This window comes from Cyprinodon tularosa, unplaced genomic scaffold (assembly GCF_016077235.1).
Source record: "Cyprinodon tularosa strain WSP-4 unplaced genomic scaffold, ASM1607723v1 ctg764, whole genome shotgun sequence".
Classification (NCBI taxonomy): Eukaryota; Metazoa; Chordata; class Actinopteri; order Cyprinodontiformes; family Cyprinodontidae; genus Cyprinodon; species Cyprinodon tularosa.
Window position 1 is genome coordinate 591,541 of NW_024039523.1, and position 15,677 is coordinate 607,217.

General features: G+C 45.6%; 2 protein-coding genes across 2 annotated transcripts in view; one reads left to right on the top strand and one right to left on the bottom strand.

Moving 5' to 3' along the window:
* Positions 1-5,084: 5,084 nt before the first annotated feature.
* On the top strand, positions 5,085-9,107 carry LOC119773526. Its single transcript, XM_038270512.1, has 4 exons — positions 5,085-5,930; positions 6,015-6,423; positions 6,468-6,795; positions 6,935-9,107. The coding sequence occupies exons 1-4, from the start codon at positions 5,085-5,087 to the stop codon at positions 8,964-8,966; spliced, it is 3,615 nt and encodes a 1,204-aa protein (XP_038126440.1). The 3' UTR covers positions 8,967-9,107.
* A 2,997-nt stretch (positions 9,108-12,104) lies between these two features.
* The window catches only part of LOC119773524 (gamma-aminobutyric acid receptor subunit rho-1-like), a 31,860-nt gene continuing 28,287 nt past the window's right edge, over positions 12,105-15,677 (bottom strand). The window contains exon 10 of the mRNA XM_038270510.1: positions 12,105-13,077. Coding sequence (XP_038126438.1) covers positions 12,790-13,077 — 288 coding nt within the window. The 3' untranslated portion in view covers positions 12,105-12,789. The remainder of the gene's footprint in view (positions 13,078-15,677) is intronic.

Sequence of the window (15,677 nt, forward strand, 5' to 3'; positions counted from 1 at the left end):
ATGGGAGGCAGATCTTTTTGTTATCAGGCTCCTCTCCTGTGGAACCAACTACCAGTTTTAGTCCGTGAGGCAGACACCCTGTCTACTTTTAAGGCTAGGCTTAAAACTTTCCTTTTTGATAAAGCTTATAGTTAGAGTGGCTCAGGTTATCCTGAGCTATCTCTATAGTTATGCTGCTATAGGCTTAGACTGCTGGAGGACATAGAGACCCCCATTTCATCATTCTATCTCTATTCTCCCACTCTGCAGAATCTGTTAGTTCAATCTCTAACGTTCTGCTCTCTCTGCTTTTTCTCATAGTAGCTTCATCTGGTCTGTTCCTGTTTGGCTGTGACTCCATCCTGGAGAGAAATATCAGCTATGCATCAACACCCTCAGAGCTTGTCTGCCTGGCTGTGTGTTTCCTGGACGGGGCCGCCTTTTACAGTTGCTTTTTGTATCTCTGCTTCTGTCTCCTTGAACCCCAGTCGGCCTCAGCAGATGGCCGCTCACACTGAGCCTGGTTCTGCTGGAGGTTTCTTCCTGTTAAAAGGGAGTTTTTCCTCTCCACTGTCGCTACAAGCATGCTTAGTGTGAGGGATTGCTGAAGAGTCAATGAGTCGATGCAATCAACTGGTTTTCCTTAGATAGAAAACTTTGAATCAATCTGACTGGATGATCTGGTGAACTGGAAAGTGCCTTGAGATGACGTGTTGTAAATTGGCGCTATAGTAATAAACTGAATAGAATTAAATAAATCAACAGGCTTTTTCTTGTCACAGTGTTCTACATTGCCTTCTCCCATGGAATCCAACAGAAAGAGCACAACTTGTGTAAAATAACACATCTACCTTACAAGCTAGAAATAATTGGAGCGAATATTAATAACTAAGCCCAAACAGGGTCATAATACTCTTAAATAGTACATGAATAAGAAAAAATAAATAAACACAATAATCCCACACCAAGAATATTGAAATATCACATACCTGCATTCACATAGAAGATAGTAATCAACAGGCTTTTTCTTGTCAGTGTTCCACAGCACCTGTTTAACTATGAACAATACTATTTTCAGCACGTGAAGGTAGCGTGGCTGTTTAACAAAGTTCAAATGTTCCTAAACATATCATTTTATAAGAACACTAATCAAACTGTCACTTATCATGCTTAAAATACACTTATTGAACACAGAAACAAAACTTCATACCCATGGAATCCAACAGAAAGAGCGCGACGGAGAGCGTGGAAAACCCTTCACTGTCATAATGGTTTGATCCGTTCATTTTTCTTTTTAAAATCCAAACTAACACTCAAAACAACAATCCATGCACTCAAAATGTTTGATATTAAAGATAATATTTCACTTTTTCGTTGGCAACACATTACATTTACATAAAAATAATAACTTTGAAACAGTAAGTTACCTGCAGGGCCACGCTTAATTAACGGCGGTGGCAGCTGTGTCACAGGTCCGGTGGCACTTCCGGTGGCTCGTTCTGACTCGCTGGCTCTGTTCGAAAACCTATGGTCGATCACCCCTTACTGACTGCTGCCTCCAGGCGGTTTCAGTCCTTCAACATACTTTACCTTTTTTCACAACATACTTTTTTCAATTTATTTGAGCTTTTTTGTAATTTAATTTAAGGTTAATTCCTCCATTTACAAGTTTTTTCTCTGTTTTAAACTTTTAATTTCACCCTATTTTATGCCCTACTTACTTTCTTTAAAAAAAAATAATTTTATAGTTGTTTTTTTTAGCTATGAGTTATTCATTTCCTGTAAAAGTTTAGAGTTTTCGTTCTTTAAAAGCACCATTGAAATTAAAATCTGTCCCATTATCTACAGGCAAGGGCGTAGGTTTGATTTCAACTTTAGGGACACTATTCTTCAGGTTCATTGGTCCTTTGCAAAAAATATGCATGCTCTTTTTTATGCTTAATGTGAGCTTCAGGGCTCATTTTTTTAAAAGAGAACAGCAGCATTTCTTGCTACATTAATACAAATCTTATAAGCACTACATGCACTAGATGCTGTTTATCAATATTTAAAGCATAACTTGCTCTGATGAATGTGGAATTGGGACTTTTTCCACTTTGAAAAGGATTGCATTTGAATTTACCTGCAACTAAGACAGTGTCTGTTTAACCAAATATAGTCTATATGTGGATTTATCCCGTGTTTTCTTCTGAAGATATAGAATTGTGCAGAGGTAAAACCCACTCTTATTTTGTTTTAATCTAATATGCTCTCTCTGGAATAATACATTCAAGGGACAGCAAATAAATGTATTGTATTTACATGAGCACTGGAACTATAGGAGGAACTGACACTGAGCATTTAAAGTATTAATATTAGAAGTTGTACATCTGGGCTGTAGTTACTCTGTGTAGCTAATATCATGTATTTTATCTATGACTGAAACAATCATATTAACAAATTATTTAAATAATCGTGAACTAATTTAGTAAGTGATTAATCGTAAACTGGAGTATACGGCCACTAAAATGTGCCTTTAGCCGACAGAGCGACCAACTTAGAGCAGGAATTATACCAAGATTGTAAAAAAATATTAGCATTTAAGAAGTAAAAAAAAAAGGTTTTTGTCTGACAATATTCTCCATCCAGAACTCCTCCAAAGGAAACGTTTAAACGCTTCTGTTTCACCTGGTTTCATTTCATAAAAGATCTTCTCTAAGGAGCCTTTGGCTATCTGATTAAAAGATAAAATAAAAGAACCCCTAACGTTGCTAACTTACATTTCTCAAGTTCCACAAATCAAAAAACTCTCTCCTGCTTCTTTACAGAACTCCAGTCAGAAGCTTTCGCCTGTTTTAGCGTAGATAATATTTTTTTTTTTAATTTGGACTAGTTTCGTAGCCCAATATTAATTTATTTTAGCGTCTTTTTTTTCGCGCTCCAAGCACCCGCGCGCGCGTACAAACAGACTAGAAAACACGCAATCAGAAAGAGAGAAGGCGGAACTTAAGGCAGAATAATCAGAGAGTTAAACCGCGCAGCACAGTTGATGCGCTGCTATGTGAACGGGACAGGAAAGAGCAGGCAGCTGCAGCTACCAGGCAGAGAAGCTGCGAGAGGAAAAGAAGCGGCTGCTGTATAGTAAATTATAAACATGTTGTTTACATCCAATTATTGGTAGGGACAAATAGGTCCTTCCAAAATTTTGGTAGGGACATGTCCCTATGGTCCCTATGCAAACCAACGCCCATGTCTACAGGTAATCTATCGGTTTCCAATATGCACACCATTCCTCTGGTGCCGACCTGGATAACTGGGGGGGATCCCACTCTAGATTACCAACGTCTCAGTAAAATTAAATGCCTTCTGGTGGCACCTCAACCTTCCTCTCAGTCTTAGAGAGAGCCTCACGTTCCATGCAAGGTTCTTTTGCTTCACAGGTGGGAAAAAAACAGAATTGCCTTTCATGTCCCCAAAAGAAAAGTTATCTTTTATTTTGTATGTATATTCTTTAGTATTATACTGATTTTAGTGAACTAAATGATTAACCTATTAATATTCAATTTAGTTAGTTTTTTTTGCTAGATTACATCTATTTATTTGATTATTTTTATGGAGAAGAAGAGGATTTTGTTTAAACTAATTTTCCCGTATTTGATTTCTAATTATCTTCAAATCTGTTAACAACCTGTTGTTTTGTAATTTAGTTTTTGAAATTTAATTTAAATTGTGCCGACAAAAGATTCATCTCACCATCTCAAAAATAAATGGTCTGTTTTGATCCTCCTGCTGACCTTCAGGGACCTCGATGTCAGAAGTCCTCACTCCCTTAACCTTCTAACGGGGTATTGAGGCTGGAAGACTGCTTCCTCCAGGTGTTACCTGACACCTGACAATCACTGTCCTCAGAAAAAATCAGTCAAAGAGAATCCTGCTTTGAAAACGCCAAATTGTCGTGGGAAAAAAAGTATTCAACTATTCATCTTAGTTAAATAAACGGAGATTGATGGATTTCACTCAGTCGACACATTTATTCATATATTTGCACAGCATTCTGCCCTGTTCTGCATGAGCAGTGTTTGTTCCCCCTTACTTACAACAATGGAAAGTAGTCAGAGTCAAAACAAATTACAGGCACTTTGGTTAACGTAACATGTTATGAATAAACCTTGAGAAAGAATCTGGTTTGTTATTGGAAGAAGCTATGTCTGGTCTACAAACACCATCCTGCAGAGAATGGTGTGGCCTTCAAGGTGAAACAGATTGAGTGAAAACGTTTATAGTGAGTAAAAGGGATAAATTAATATATAATAGAAGAGAAATCAAAAATTTTCGACAACAGTATCTTTACCTGAGTAATTTTTTTGGGGGGTGCTTTTTAAACTTTCACTCCACTACATTTCCAGGAAGCTGCTAGTTCCATGTTTCATTGGTTCAGCGTAGCTTTGTAATCCGCTGTTGCTGTTTATCTTTCTTGAAATGCAATTTTAACATAGCAGCCTTTAGGACTGTTTTAGAGATTTAATGACGTTCCACAGATGTGAGAAACTCAGGGCAGATATTATTTTTAGTTTATAATGTTGTTAAGGTGTTAGTTGTTTACATGTGGCCAAGTTGTTCAGCAGGATGAGTTCTCAAATCAGTTCTTTTTCATAATATTCACTCGGTGTCTCGCTATGGGATGCAGCCTCCTGCAGCCCTGATAGAAGCATCTATCTCAATCTGCCAATCCTGATTGGCCGGTGGAAGTGCCCGTCATACGCCACGCCCCGTAGCTCCGACTACTAAAGCGTGTGCGGATCACGGCACTCCAATTCAAAACCTCTTCTCACCTGAGAGCTTATCTCACGTCGGAGCCTTCGCTAGCTTAACTGCCCACAGACGGACCTTGCTAGTTTCCGTCGCCGGACGCTAGCACTGTGCTCTGGCTTCTGCCCTGTCCGCTCACTCCAGACCGGACCGGTAACCTTTTGTCTCTCTTCACGGCGGAATCCCTCTCGGCTCCTCTCCACGGACGCTCGAGTCGGACGAGCATTTAGCACACCAGCTACTTCCTCGACCCCGCCACGCTAGCACGCCAGCTAGCTACGGTTCCTTTCCCTACCAGCACTCCAGCTCGTCGGGAAATGGCGGCCGTCCAAAACCCCCACGCCAGGGGAGACCACCGTCTTTGTGGCTGCGGGAATAAAATTTCAGGGAAAGACACCCACCCGGTGTGCGGTACCTGTCTAGGAGTCGACCACGCCAGGTTGGCCCTAGAAATTCCCGGCTCCTGTGGACACTGCAAAGTGTTCACGGTCAAGAGCCTCAGACGCAGGCTAGCCCGCCAGGTTAGCATCTCGGACCGTGATCCATTCCTCCCCACCGCCGCACAAGGTGCAGCCGCGGAGGAGGACGTGGACTCAGCTGGGGAAGCCCCGGAGACTGACTACGACTGGGGTGCCCAGTGCGAGCAGCTCCATGCCCCCCCGTTTCCCGAGGAAGACGTGCTGGAAGTCAGTCCCATGGAGGAGGATGACGACACCTCGTTCCTCATATCAGAGGACGAGGAAGAGGATGACACCTTCATGGCCCCAGCACAGCCTGAGAGGCCTAAACCGCCGTGCCCTTCCGCCATGGAAGACAGGGGAGCGAGCTCACAAGCTCCCTCCCTCCATGTGGACCTGCTCGACGTGTGCAAACGCGCGGCAGAGAAGCTGGAGATTCCCTGGCCGGTCGCAATAGCGGAGCCCACCCGGTCCCGCTACGAAGGCAAACGGCTTCCCCTGGCACGAAATGCGGTGAAGCAGCTTCTCCCTGTCTTCCCCGAGTTGCTGACGGAGCTCTCCAAAACATGGACTAGCTGCCCATACAGCAACAGGAGCCCTATTTCGGGCGCAGCATCCCTCGACTGCGAGGCGATGGACGCACACGGCCTCCTCTCCATGCCTCCGGTGGAAGTCCCGGTAGCTGCGCACCTCTGCCCAGGCAGCGTGAGCCAGCTGTCTGCAGCTTCCCCCAGACGCCCGACGCTGCCAGCTAAGCCCGAACGGTTCTAGTCTGCGCTGACCGAAAAGGCATACAAAGCAGCAGCCCTCTCGGCCAGAGCCCTCAGCGCCCTCTCCATCCTCACTGCCTACCAAGCGGAGTTGTTTGGCGCGTCTGCTGAGGAGCAAGACCCGGATGCGTGGGAGGAGATGGCGGTCATCGCGGACCTGTCTCTCCGTATCCAACGTGTCGCGGTCCAGGCCACAGGGAAGGTGATGGCAACCCTCGTCGTCCAGGAGCGAGCGCGATGGCTCAGTCTCGCTAACCTGACCGACAGGGAGCGGGATGACATCCTGGATATGCCGATCGTCCCTGAAGGCATCTTCGGCTCTGCATTGGCCACAATGCAGCAAAGATGTGAGGCAAAGAAAAAGGACAACGAGGCCCTCAAACTTTGTCTCCCTCGGAAAGCCCCTGCGCCTTCACCTCCGGTGCAACGCAAAACCTTTGCGCATGCAGCCTCCCAGCCGCCGCGTTTTAAGGTACCAAGACGGCCACCACCGCCAGGTCCGCCCCCTCCGATGAGGAAGGAGCGCGGAGCCGGCTGGCAGGGGAAACCTGCCTCCACGACCGCTACGCCGCCGCCGCCCACAGCCGCCGCGAGCTCGGTCCCACAGGCGAGGAAGAAAAAGAGGGCGGCCTGACAGCCGCCAGTTCCTCAGTTGGTGCAGCCTGCTGTTCCCCGTTGCGCAGGCCCACCGTTTTGGCTTGTTTGTGCGCACCCCACGCCACCGTTGCCCATCCCAGAGCCGGTCTGCGAGGAGAAGGACATCGCCCCGGAGGTCTGCGCGGTTGCGCCCCGAGCGGAATGTCCAAAAGCACAGTCACACACCCTTGTTCAAAGAAAAAATGGTGTCAAAATAAAAATAAATCTGTCACAGCCAGGCCACGAGCCGAGGGTGCAGATAATAAAAAAAGCCAAAACAGACGATGCTCTCTCTATAAGCAGGGTGGCCGCTCAGCCCCCTGCAGCTCTGCTCCCGGGACGGGCACCGCCGTCCCCGCGGAGCAGAGCAGAGCGCTCCACCGTGCCTCCGGTGGTGCCCGAGAATCATTTCTCGGTTCCACCACAGGGGGGCGCGGGGCAGGAGCCGCAATATGTTCCCCCGCTCTCTCTCAGATGGGAAAGCTGGAGAGCAGCAGCAGCTCCACCATGGGTGTTGCGCACAATTTCCCGGGGATACAGGCTTCAATTCGCCACTGTCCCTCCCCGCTTCTCCGGTGTAATACACTCACATGCACAGGGAGAATCAGCTCGAGTTTTACGGGAGGAAATTCTCTCTCTGATAGACAAACGAGCAGTTTCTGTCGTATCTCCCGAACAGAGTCTGTCAGGGTTTTATTCCAGATACTTCCTCGTCCCCAAACGGGGGGGGAGAGGAATCCGCCCTATTCTGGACTTAAGAGCCCTGAACAAATTCCTGCGGAAATACAAGTTCAGGATGCTGACACATGCAGCTCTGTTGCGTCTAGTAAGACCGAACGACTGGTTTTCGTCCGTGGATCTGAAAGACGCGTATTTCCACATTCCCATTTATCCCCCTCACAGACAATATCTCCGGTTTGCCTTTCAAGGGGTGTGTTACGAATACCGTGTTCTACCATTCGGTCTGTCTCTCAGTCCGAGGGTTTTCATACGGTGCACAGAGGCTGCGGTAGCCCCACTCAGACGCCGGGGGATACGTCTGGCCACGTATTTAGACGACTGGCTCCTGTTAGCGCAGTCAGAACAGGAAGCCAGGGTTCACACACACATTGTCACAAAACACCTGATGGATTTAGGTTTTGTGATAAATATGGAAAAAAGCCACCCATCTCCAACGCAGGAGATATGCTTTCTGGGATTATCCCTGCGCTCTGTTCCGTTCACAGCCCGCCTGTCAGAGGAAAGAGTGACGGTTTTCAGAACGTGCCTGTCACAATTCCGTCTGCACAGGTCTGTCCAGTTCAGACTGTGCCTTCGGTTGCTGGGTCTGATGGCCTCAGCCATCCTCGTGATTCGCCTCGGCCGCCTTCACATGCGGGACTTTCAGCGCTGGGTCGCTTCGCTCCAAATGGACCCCGTGCGTCATGGCGCACGGCGGATAACGGTCACAGCGGACTGTATAACAGCTCTGCGCTGTTGGCGAGCCCCGTCCTTCCTGACCCAAGGGGTGCCTATGGGCACCGTCTCGTCCAGGAAAGTGGTAACCACGGATGCCAGCCTATCAGGCTGGGGCGGCATTCACGAGGGCAGGTCTGTGAGGGGTCGCTGGAGCCAGGCCCTCCAGCGCCTTCACATAAACTTTCTCGAACTTTCGGCGGTGTTTCTTTCTCTGAGACACTTCCTCCCATTCCTCTCGGGTCACCATGTCCTGGTGAGGACGGACAACACGACAACAGTGGCGTATATCAACCGCCAAGAGGGCCTGCGCTCCCGCATGTTGCACAATCTGGCGCGCGACCTGATTCTCTGGAGCAGTACCCACTTTCTCTCCCTGAGAGCGACGCACGTCCCGGGAGACTTGAACACGGGTGCGGACCTGCTGTCCAGAGGCGCGCCAGTGTACGGGGAATGGACGCTGCACCCACAGGTCGTGGAGCAGATATGGGCGCGCTACGGGCGCGCTCAGATAGATCTGTTCGCGTCCAGGGAAAACGCTCGATGCGAGCTGTTCTTCTCTCTGAGCACTCTGAATGCCCCTCTGGGCGTAGACGCATTAGCGCACGCCTGGCCGCACGAGCTGCTATACGCGTTTCCACCGCTGGCCCTGATACCCCCCACTCTCGCCAGAGTGAGGGCATTCAACCACAGACTGATCCTAATAGCTCCGCACTGGCCAGCGCAACACTGGCTGGCGGAGATATTCCAGATGCTGTGCGCCCAGCCTTGGGAGCTGCCGCTGCGCAGGGACCTGCTCTCGCAGGGTGCGGGGACAGTGTACCACCCACACCCGGAGCGACTGCAGCTGTGGGCCTGGCCCGTGAGTGGCTTAATTTAACCACTGCCGGGCTCCCTCAGAGTGTAATTAATACTATCCAAAACGCCAGGGCTCCCTCCACTAGGAACCTATATGGCTCCAAGTGGGGACTGTTTGAGCGGTGGTGTCTTGAACGGGACTACGTTCCTTTTCAGTGTTCTGTACCAGCGATTCTGTCGTTTTTACAGGAACTGATTGATAAAGGAAAAGCTTTTTCCACGGTTAAGGTTTATCTGGCAGCTATAGCAGCATGCCATATAGGATTTGGAGACAAAACGGCGAGCCAACACCCTTTGGTTTGTCGGTTTATGAAGGGCGCCCGCAGGCTCCTCCCCGTCTCCAGACCTTTGCTGCCTCCGTGGGATTTGTCGGTGGTTCTGGAGGGGCTTAAGGGACCCCCATTTGAACCGTTGTTGGGGTCCAGTCTTAAACATCTGTCTCTCAAGACAGTGCTGTTACTGGCCCTGGCCTCTGCGAAACGAGTCAGCGACATTCATGCGCTCTCTGTGAGCCCCGCATGTACCCGGTTCGACCCGGAATACACGCGTATGGTTCTGAAGCCCAACCCGGCCTTTGTTCCTAAAGTGGTTGGTTCTTGTTCACCGATCGAGCTAGCGGCGTTCGCCGCCCCCCCAGGTGAACGGCGAGCGCACACGCTGTGCCCTGTTCGAGCCGTGCGCTCTTATATGGACAGGACGCAGAGCTTCAGGATGAGTGATCAGCTCTTTGTCTCCTGGGCGGAGCCCCGTAAGGGGCAGCCATCACAAAGCAACGCCTCGCCCACTGGGTGGTGGAGGCTATAGCTTTGGCGTATGGAAGCAGGGGTCTGCAGCCCCCGGCGGGTCTGCGTGCACACTCTACCCGCGGGATGGCTGCGTCCTGGGCTTTATTTCGGGGAGTGTCCGTTCAGGACATTTGTTCAGCGGCGAATTGGTCTTCGCCTCTGACTTTTGTCCGGTTCTACATGCTTGACGTGTCTGGACCGTGCGTGGCCAGTGCGGTCCTAGAGTCATAACTGACCTTGTGGACCTTCCCCATCGGCCGGTTCTTGTTCGATAAGCTGTCTGACAATACGGGAGCTACCATATCCCATAGCGAGACACCGAGTGAATATTATGAAAAAGAACGTTTGGTTATCTAACATAACCCCAGTTCTTAGAATAATATGAGCGAGGTGTCTCGCCAGACGACCCTTCTTGCAGGGCGGCGAGAAGAGGTTTGCTTGTTGAATTGGAGTGCCGTGATCCGCACACGCTTTAGTAGTCGGAGCTACGGGGCGTGGCGTATGACGGGCACTTCCACCGGCCAATCAGGATTGGCAGATTGAGATAGATGCTTCTATCAGGGCTGCAGGAGGCTGCATCCCATAGCGAGACACCTCGCTCATATTATTCTAAGAACTGGGGTTATGTTAGATAACCAAACGTTATGGTTTCTTTGTGGTAATAGATTCAACCTTAAACATCTATTCGATAATGAAAGCATGAGGAGAATTTAGCTTGTTTTTTGTTTTGTTTTTATAAAAAATAAGAATCAAAATATCAGTTCTTTTTTGTGGCCTTTTTATGCTGAAGGTGGTGTAGAATCTAGAGCAGGTAGTTCTTTGCATCAATACAGGCTCTGCAAAATTACTCTGAAAATTAGACAGAAATGTACTGATATCAAAACATTACATTTTTACTTTTGACTACTTTAAGGGAAACACCATTTTTTTTACATTGGCCCCTCGATTTTACGTTATTACATTATGTTCTACCAGATCTGGAGTCAACAAATCATCTATAAGTCATCTGTTTATTCTACCCAGAATGATGCTACTATGTACTTTAAGCTTATGTGTCTTAATATTTCCTCTATCTGGAATATTATAATGTCTTAACCTAATCATCATTTAGATGGCAATTAGCTAATTATTATGTAAAAACTCTATTATTTAATTTTAGTCAGAATTTTGTAATTAACCTCTTCTTTTCCTTTGCTCTGAAAACCAGGCAGTAAAAGAAGAACCCTTTAGCCTGAATGCTCAGATATATTCACTTCATGACTCTTGGTCTTAAAAAATGTACATATACAACAACTTATTGAATAAAAACAACAACCTGTGAGTTACTACATTTTCCTTTTGGATCAATGTGGTATTTTTCAATTAAATGGCATTTTTGCTTTTTTATGAAGTAATAATGTATTAAATTTGTGACATGAGGACTTTTTAGTATAATAATGTCAATTAGTAAGGTTTCTATGGTGACGCTTAGTGTTGTACATGAAGTGTGAACTTTGCTCGCTAAGTAGATTTTCAGGGTTTCATGATCTAGGATTTTAGAGCACAATCTCCAAAGCCAACATATGTCACTTCATTTTTCTGTTTGGTATTAAAGGAAAAGTCCGCTCATATTCAGAATTAGTTATTGAACATGATGTTCAATAAAACGATCAGTGTTTTCAGAGTAATTTTCATTTGACTGTGCTTTACTGGAGGCATCCATGTTTGTCAAAGAACACTACTGCCACCTACTGGTTTGTGACGTCACGGTGCGGTATCGGCTGTTGATCAAGTCCCAGTGCTGTATCTGGTGTTTGTCACAACGCGCTATTATCCAAGTCACCTTGAAAACATTCTTCTTCCAAATGTTGGCTACATATTACGGGTTTTTTCTCTGGTCAGAAGTTCGATGGCAAATCCTCCCTCTTCAAGTTGGCGATCCAACGACCAACCCGTCCGTGGAGGATCAGGAATCAGAAAGGTGGAATAACTCTTTTTTTTCACTTTTACCCGATGTATTCCAGCATCCAGCTGCCATGCACGTGGGCATTGTCAGTTTCACTATAGCTCTGGTGAATTTCAATGGTGAAGTCCTCTGGAAATCTTCAATAATTGTTGTTGATTGCAGATGTGTCTAGTAGTTCCCATTGATTTAGCTTGTAAAGCGGAGAGAATGGCGCTAGGCTTACAGCACCGTGACGTCACTGCTGGAAGATGGCAGGAGGGAGGGGCTACTATATTTGGGCAAAAATGGCCGCTCCCAGACTCAGTTTTAGGTATGAATAATGATCCATTGATTGTTCCTTGCTGACTGGACTTTTATTTTAATCCAGCTACAAAGTGGGCTGTCATTACATTTGATACTGGTTGGTGATTGGGAGGGAATATAAGCAATATTAGTAACACATCAGAGATCAGCCCAGGCTTTTATTGGAGAAACCTTTAAAAATACAGATTCAGCACAATGTTGTTAGGCTGTCAGTCCAGACTTCACCACAACTTTTCACAAGTGAAGCAGCAATTTACTGCAGTTCAATCAACCTTATTCGGTTTTGAATTTCAGTGAAAGTCTGACATCCAGTCTAATCCAGTTAAACCTTTTGTTCATTTTAATATAACACCAATATCAGATCGTTAGCAGCACCATGAAAACCCTCTAGCATAAAGCTCATGAATATTTGTTTTTCTTTCCCCACAGCAGCTAGCGTCATAATCCCAAAAAACCCAACTGGATCCAATAGTCTGCGATGGATGGCGACATGTCCAGGGTGTACCCTGCCTCTCGCCTGTAGACAGCTGGAGGTAGGCACCAGCATCCCTCGCGACCCCACTTGGGATTAAGCGTGCAAGAAAATGGATGGATGGATGGATCCAATAGTAAAGTGAAATGTAATGTTTATCATACAAACATCCGTTTTCCTCTGGATTGAGCAGTTTTTCATTCAGTCCGTCTTTTTGTGTAAACAGATATGGTTGAAAAAGTTGGATATAAACATACAAAAATGGTTCACTTTCAATTAATGACAAGTATATCAATTAAATAAGCAGATGTTTCCCACATCTGTCAGATGTATTTAAGGTTTAAGAGTAAATAGACCAGTAGATGATGTTGAAGAGGATATATGACCCAGGAAAGATGACCCTGGAGTACTTGTCTATGGCGTGTGTGTCAATCCAGACGCTGCTGTAGGCCCTGGAGCCAACATGGCCGGTCACCTGGTCCTTCTCCATGGCCAGTTCAACCAGCATTCTTTGTCTTCTTACTCCATTCTCCTCCGGCATGCCGTAGTTTCCTGTGGTGTTGACGTCCACCTCGCTGTAGCTGGCTGACATCATGCCAGGGTGAGCTATGCCGCAAGTACATGGCAGCTGCAATGAGAGTGAGTCATGTAAAGTTATTACAAAGCCTGCAAACAACTGTTGGTCAATATAAAATGTCCAAAAAGACCACAAACACTGTGGTCTACGGCAGAAACTACGGTCTTACTTGGACCTACTTTTTTGAATGTTACCAGCAACTGAAACGTAAACCACCAGAAGTTTTTTTGCGCTTGTTTTTTTCAATAATATTTTTATTCAGTTTTATATATATATATATATATATATATATATATATATATATATATATATATTTTTTTTTTATTTTTTATTTTTTTTACTTGTAGAAAGAGACAGTAATCAAAACAATAATATCCATAAAATTAACATTCACATACTTCACACACTTAATAAATAAAATAAAACTTAATGAACCACAAACACTCAACCAACACTCAGCAGTTTTGAGTTGTTTGAGCACTTTCATGTTAAAGAAACTCTATCAAAGGATTCCATACATTCTCAAACTCTGCAGCCCTTCCCCCTGGTTATATAAGTCAGCCTTTCCAACATAATTTTCAATTCAGTTTATTTCTATATTGCCAATTCACAACACATCATCACAAGGCACTTTACAGTTCGCCAGATCATCCAGTTTGATTGATTTAGTTTTCTATCTAAGGAAAACCAGTTGATTGCATGGACTCATTCACTCTTCAGCAATCCCTCACACTAAGTATGCTTGTAGCGACAGTGGAGAGAAAAAACTCCCTTTGAACAGGAAGAAACCTCCAGCAGAACCAGGCTCAGTGTGAGCGGCCATCTGCTGAGGCCGACTGGGGTTTAAGGAGACAGAAGCAGACACAGAAAAAGAAGCATAGATACAAAAGGGAAACCGTTAATCAGCTCCACAGGAAACACACAGCCAGGTAGACGAGCTCCTAGCCAGCTCCCATGTCAGAGGATGAAGAGAGCACATCCAGTTAGTCACAGTCAGAGAAACAGGACTACACTGAAAAACAGGCCGATCTCCAACATCTATAAACAAAGGTGTTGATGGAAGCAGCACAGCACAGAAGATGCACTCTCCTTAATCCACATATGTATCGAGGGCACATCCATTTTCCTCCTGGACAGAACTATCATCCTCCTCGCATGCAGGAGTCATTACAGTTACATTAACAGTAACAGATTTTTTTATATATACGTAGTATACATATTTCTGGCAGGTGAGGTATCTTCTCTCTAATGATCTCAGATAAAGTCAGAATGATTTACTTCCAATATGTTTTTATATATATTCACTTCATTTGGATGGGATTAAACTGATTTCAGATAATAAAGTAAAAAATCTTGGTGTTATTTTTGATCAGGACCTGTCATTTAAATCCCATATCAAAGAGGTTTCTAGAATTTCCTTCTTTCATCTGAGGAACATTGCAAAAATTAGAAATATCCTGTCCAGGGGTGATGCTGAGAAACTAGTCCATGCATTTGTTACTTCAAGGCTGGACTATTGTAATTCTTTACTATCAGGAAGTCCACAAACTGTAGTTAAAAGCCTTCAGCTGATCCAAAATGCTGCAGCCAGAGTTCTAATGAAAATGAAAAAGAGAGATCATATCTCTCCTATCCTGGCTTCTCTTCATTGGCTTCCTGTTAAATCAAGAATAGAATTTAAAATCCTCCTTCTCACATATAAAGCCTTAAATGGCCAAGCTCCATCTTATATCAGAGATCTGATTGTTCCTTATGTTCCTAACAGAGCACTTCGCTCTCAATCTGCAGGTTTACTAGTGGTTCCTAGAATTTCTAAAAGTAGAATGGGAGGCAGATCTTTTAGTTATCAGGCTCCTCTCCTGTGGAACCAACTACCAGTTTTAGTCCGTGAGGCAGACACCCTGTCTACTTTTAAGGCTAGGCTTAAAACTTTCATTTTTGATAAAGCTTATAGTTAGGGTGGCTCAGGTTATCCTGAGCTATCTCTATAGTTATGCTGCTATAGGCTTAGACTTTTGGAGGACATAGGGACCCCCATTTCATCATTCTGCTTCATTCTCTCTCTGTTCTCCTATTCTGCAGAATCTGTTAGTTCAATCTCTAACCTTCTGCTCTCTCTGCTTTTCCTCAGAGTAGCTTTGCCTCGTCTGTTCCTGTTTGGCTGTGACGTCATCCTGGAAAAAAACATCAGCTGTGCTGCTTCTATCAACACCCTTGTTAATAGATGTTGGAGATCGGCCTGTTTTCCAGTGTGGTCCTGTTTCTCTGACCGTGACTGAGTGGATGTGCTCTCTTCGTCCTCTGGCATGGGAGCTGCCTTGGAGCTCGTCTGCCTGGCTGTGTGTTTCCTGGACGGGGCCGCCTTTTACAGCTGCTTTTTGTATCTCTGCTTCTGTCTCCTTGAACCCCAGTCGGCCTCGGCAGATGGCCGCTCACACTGAGCCTGGTTCTGCTGGAGGTTTCTTCCTGCTAAAAGGGAGTTTTTCCTCTCCACTGTCGCTACAAGCATGCTTAGTGTGGGGGATTGTATTTGAGTCAATGAGTCAATGCAATCAACTGGTTTTCCTTAGATAGAAAACTTTGTATCAATTTGACTGTATCATCTGGTTGAACTGTAAAGTGCCTTGAGATGACATGTGTTGTGAATTTGG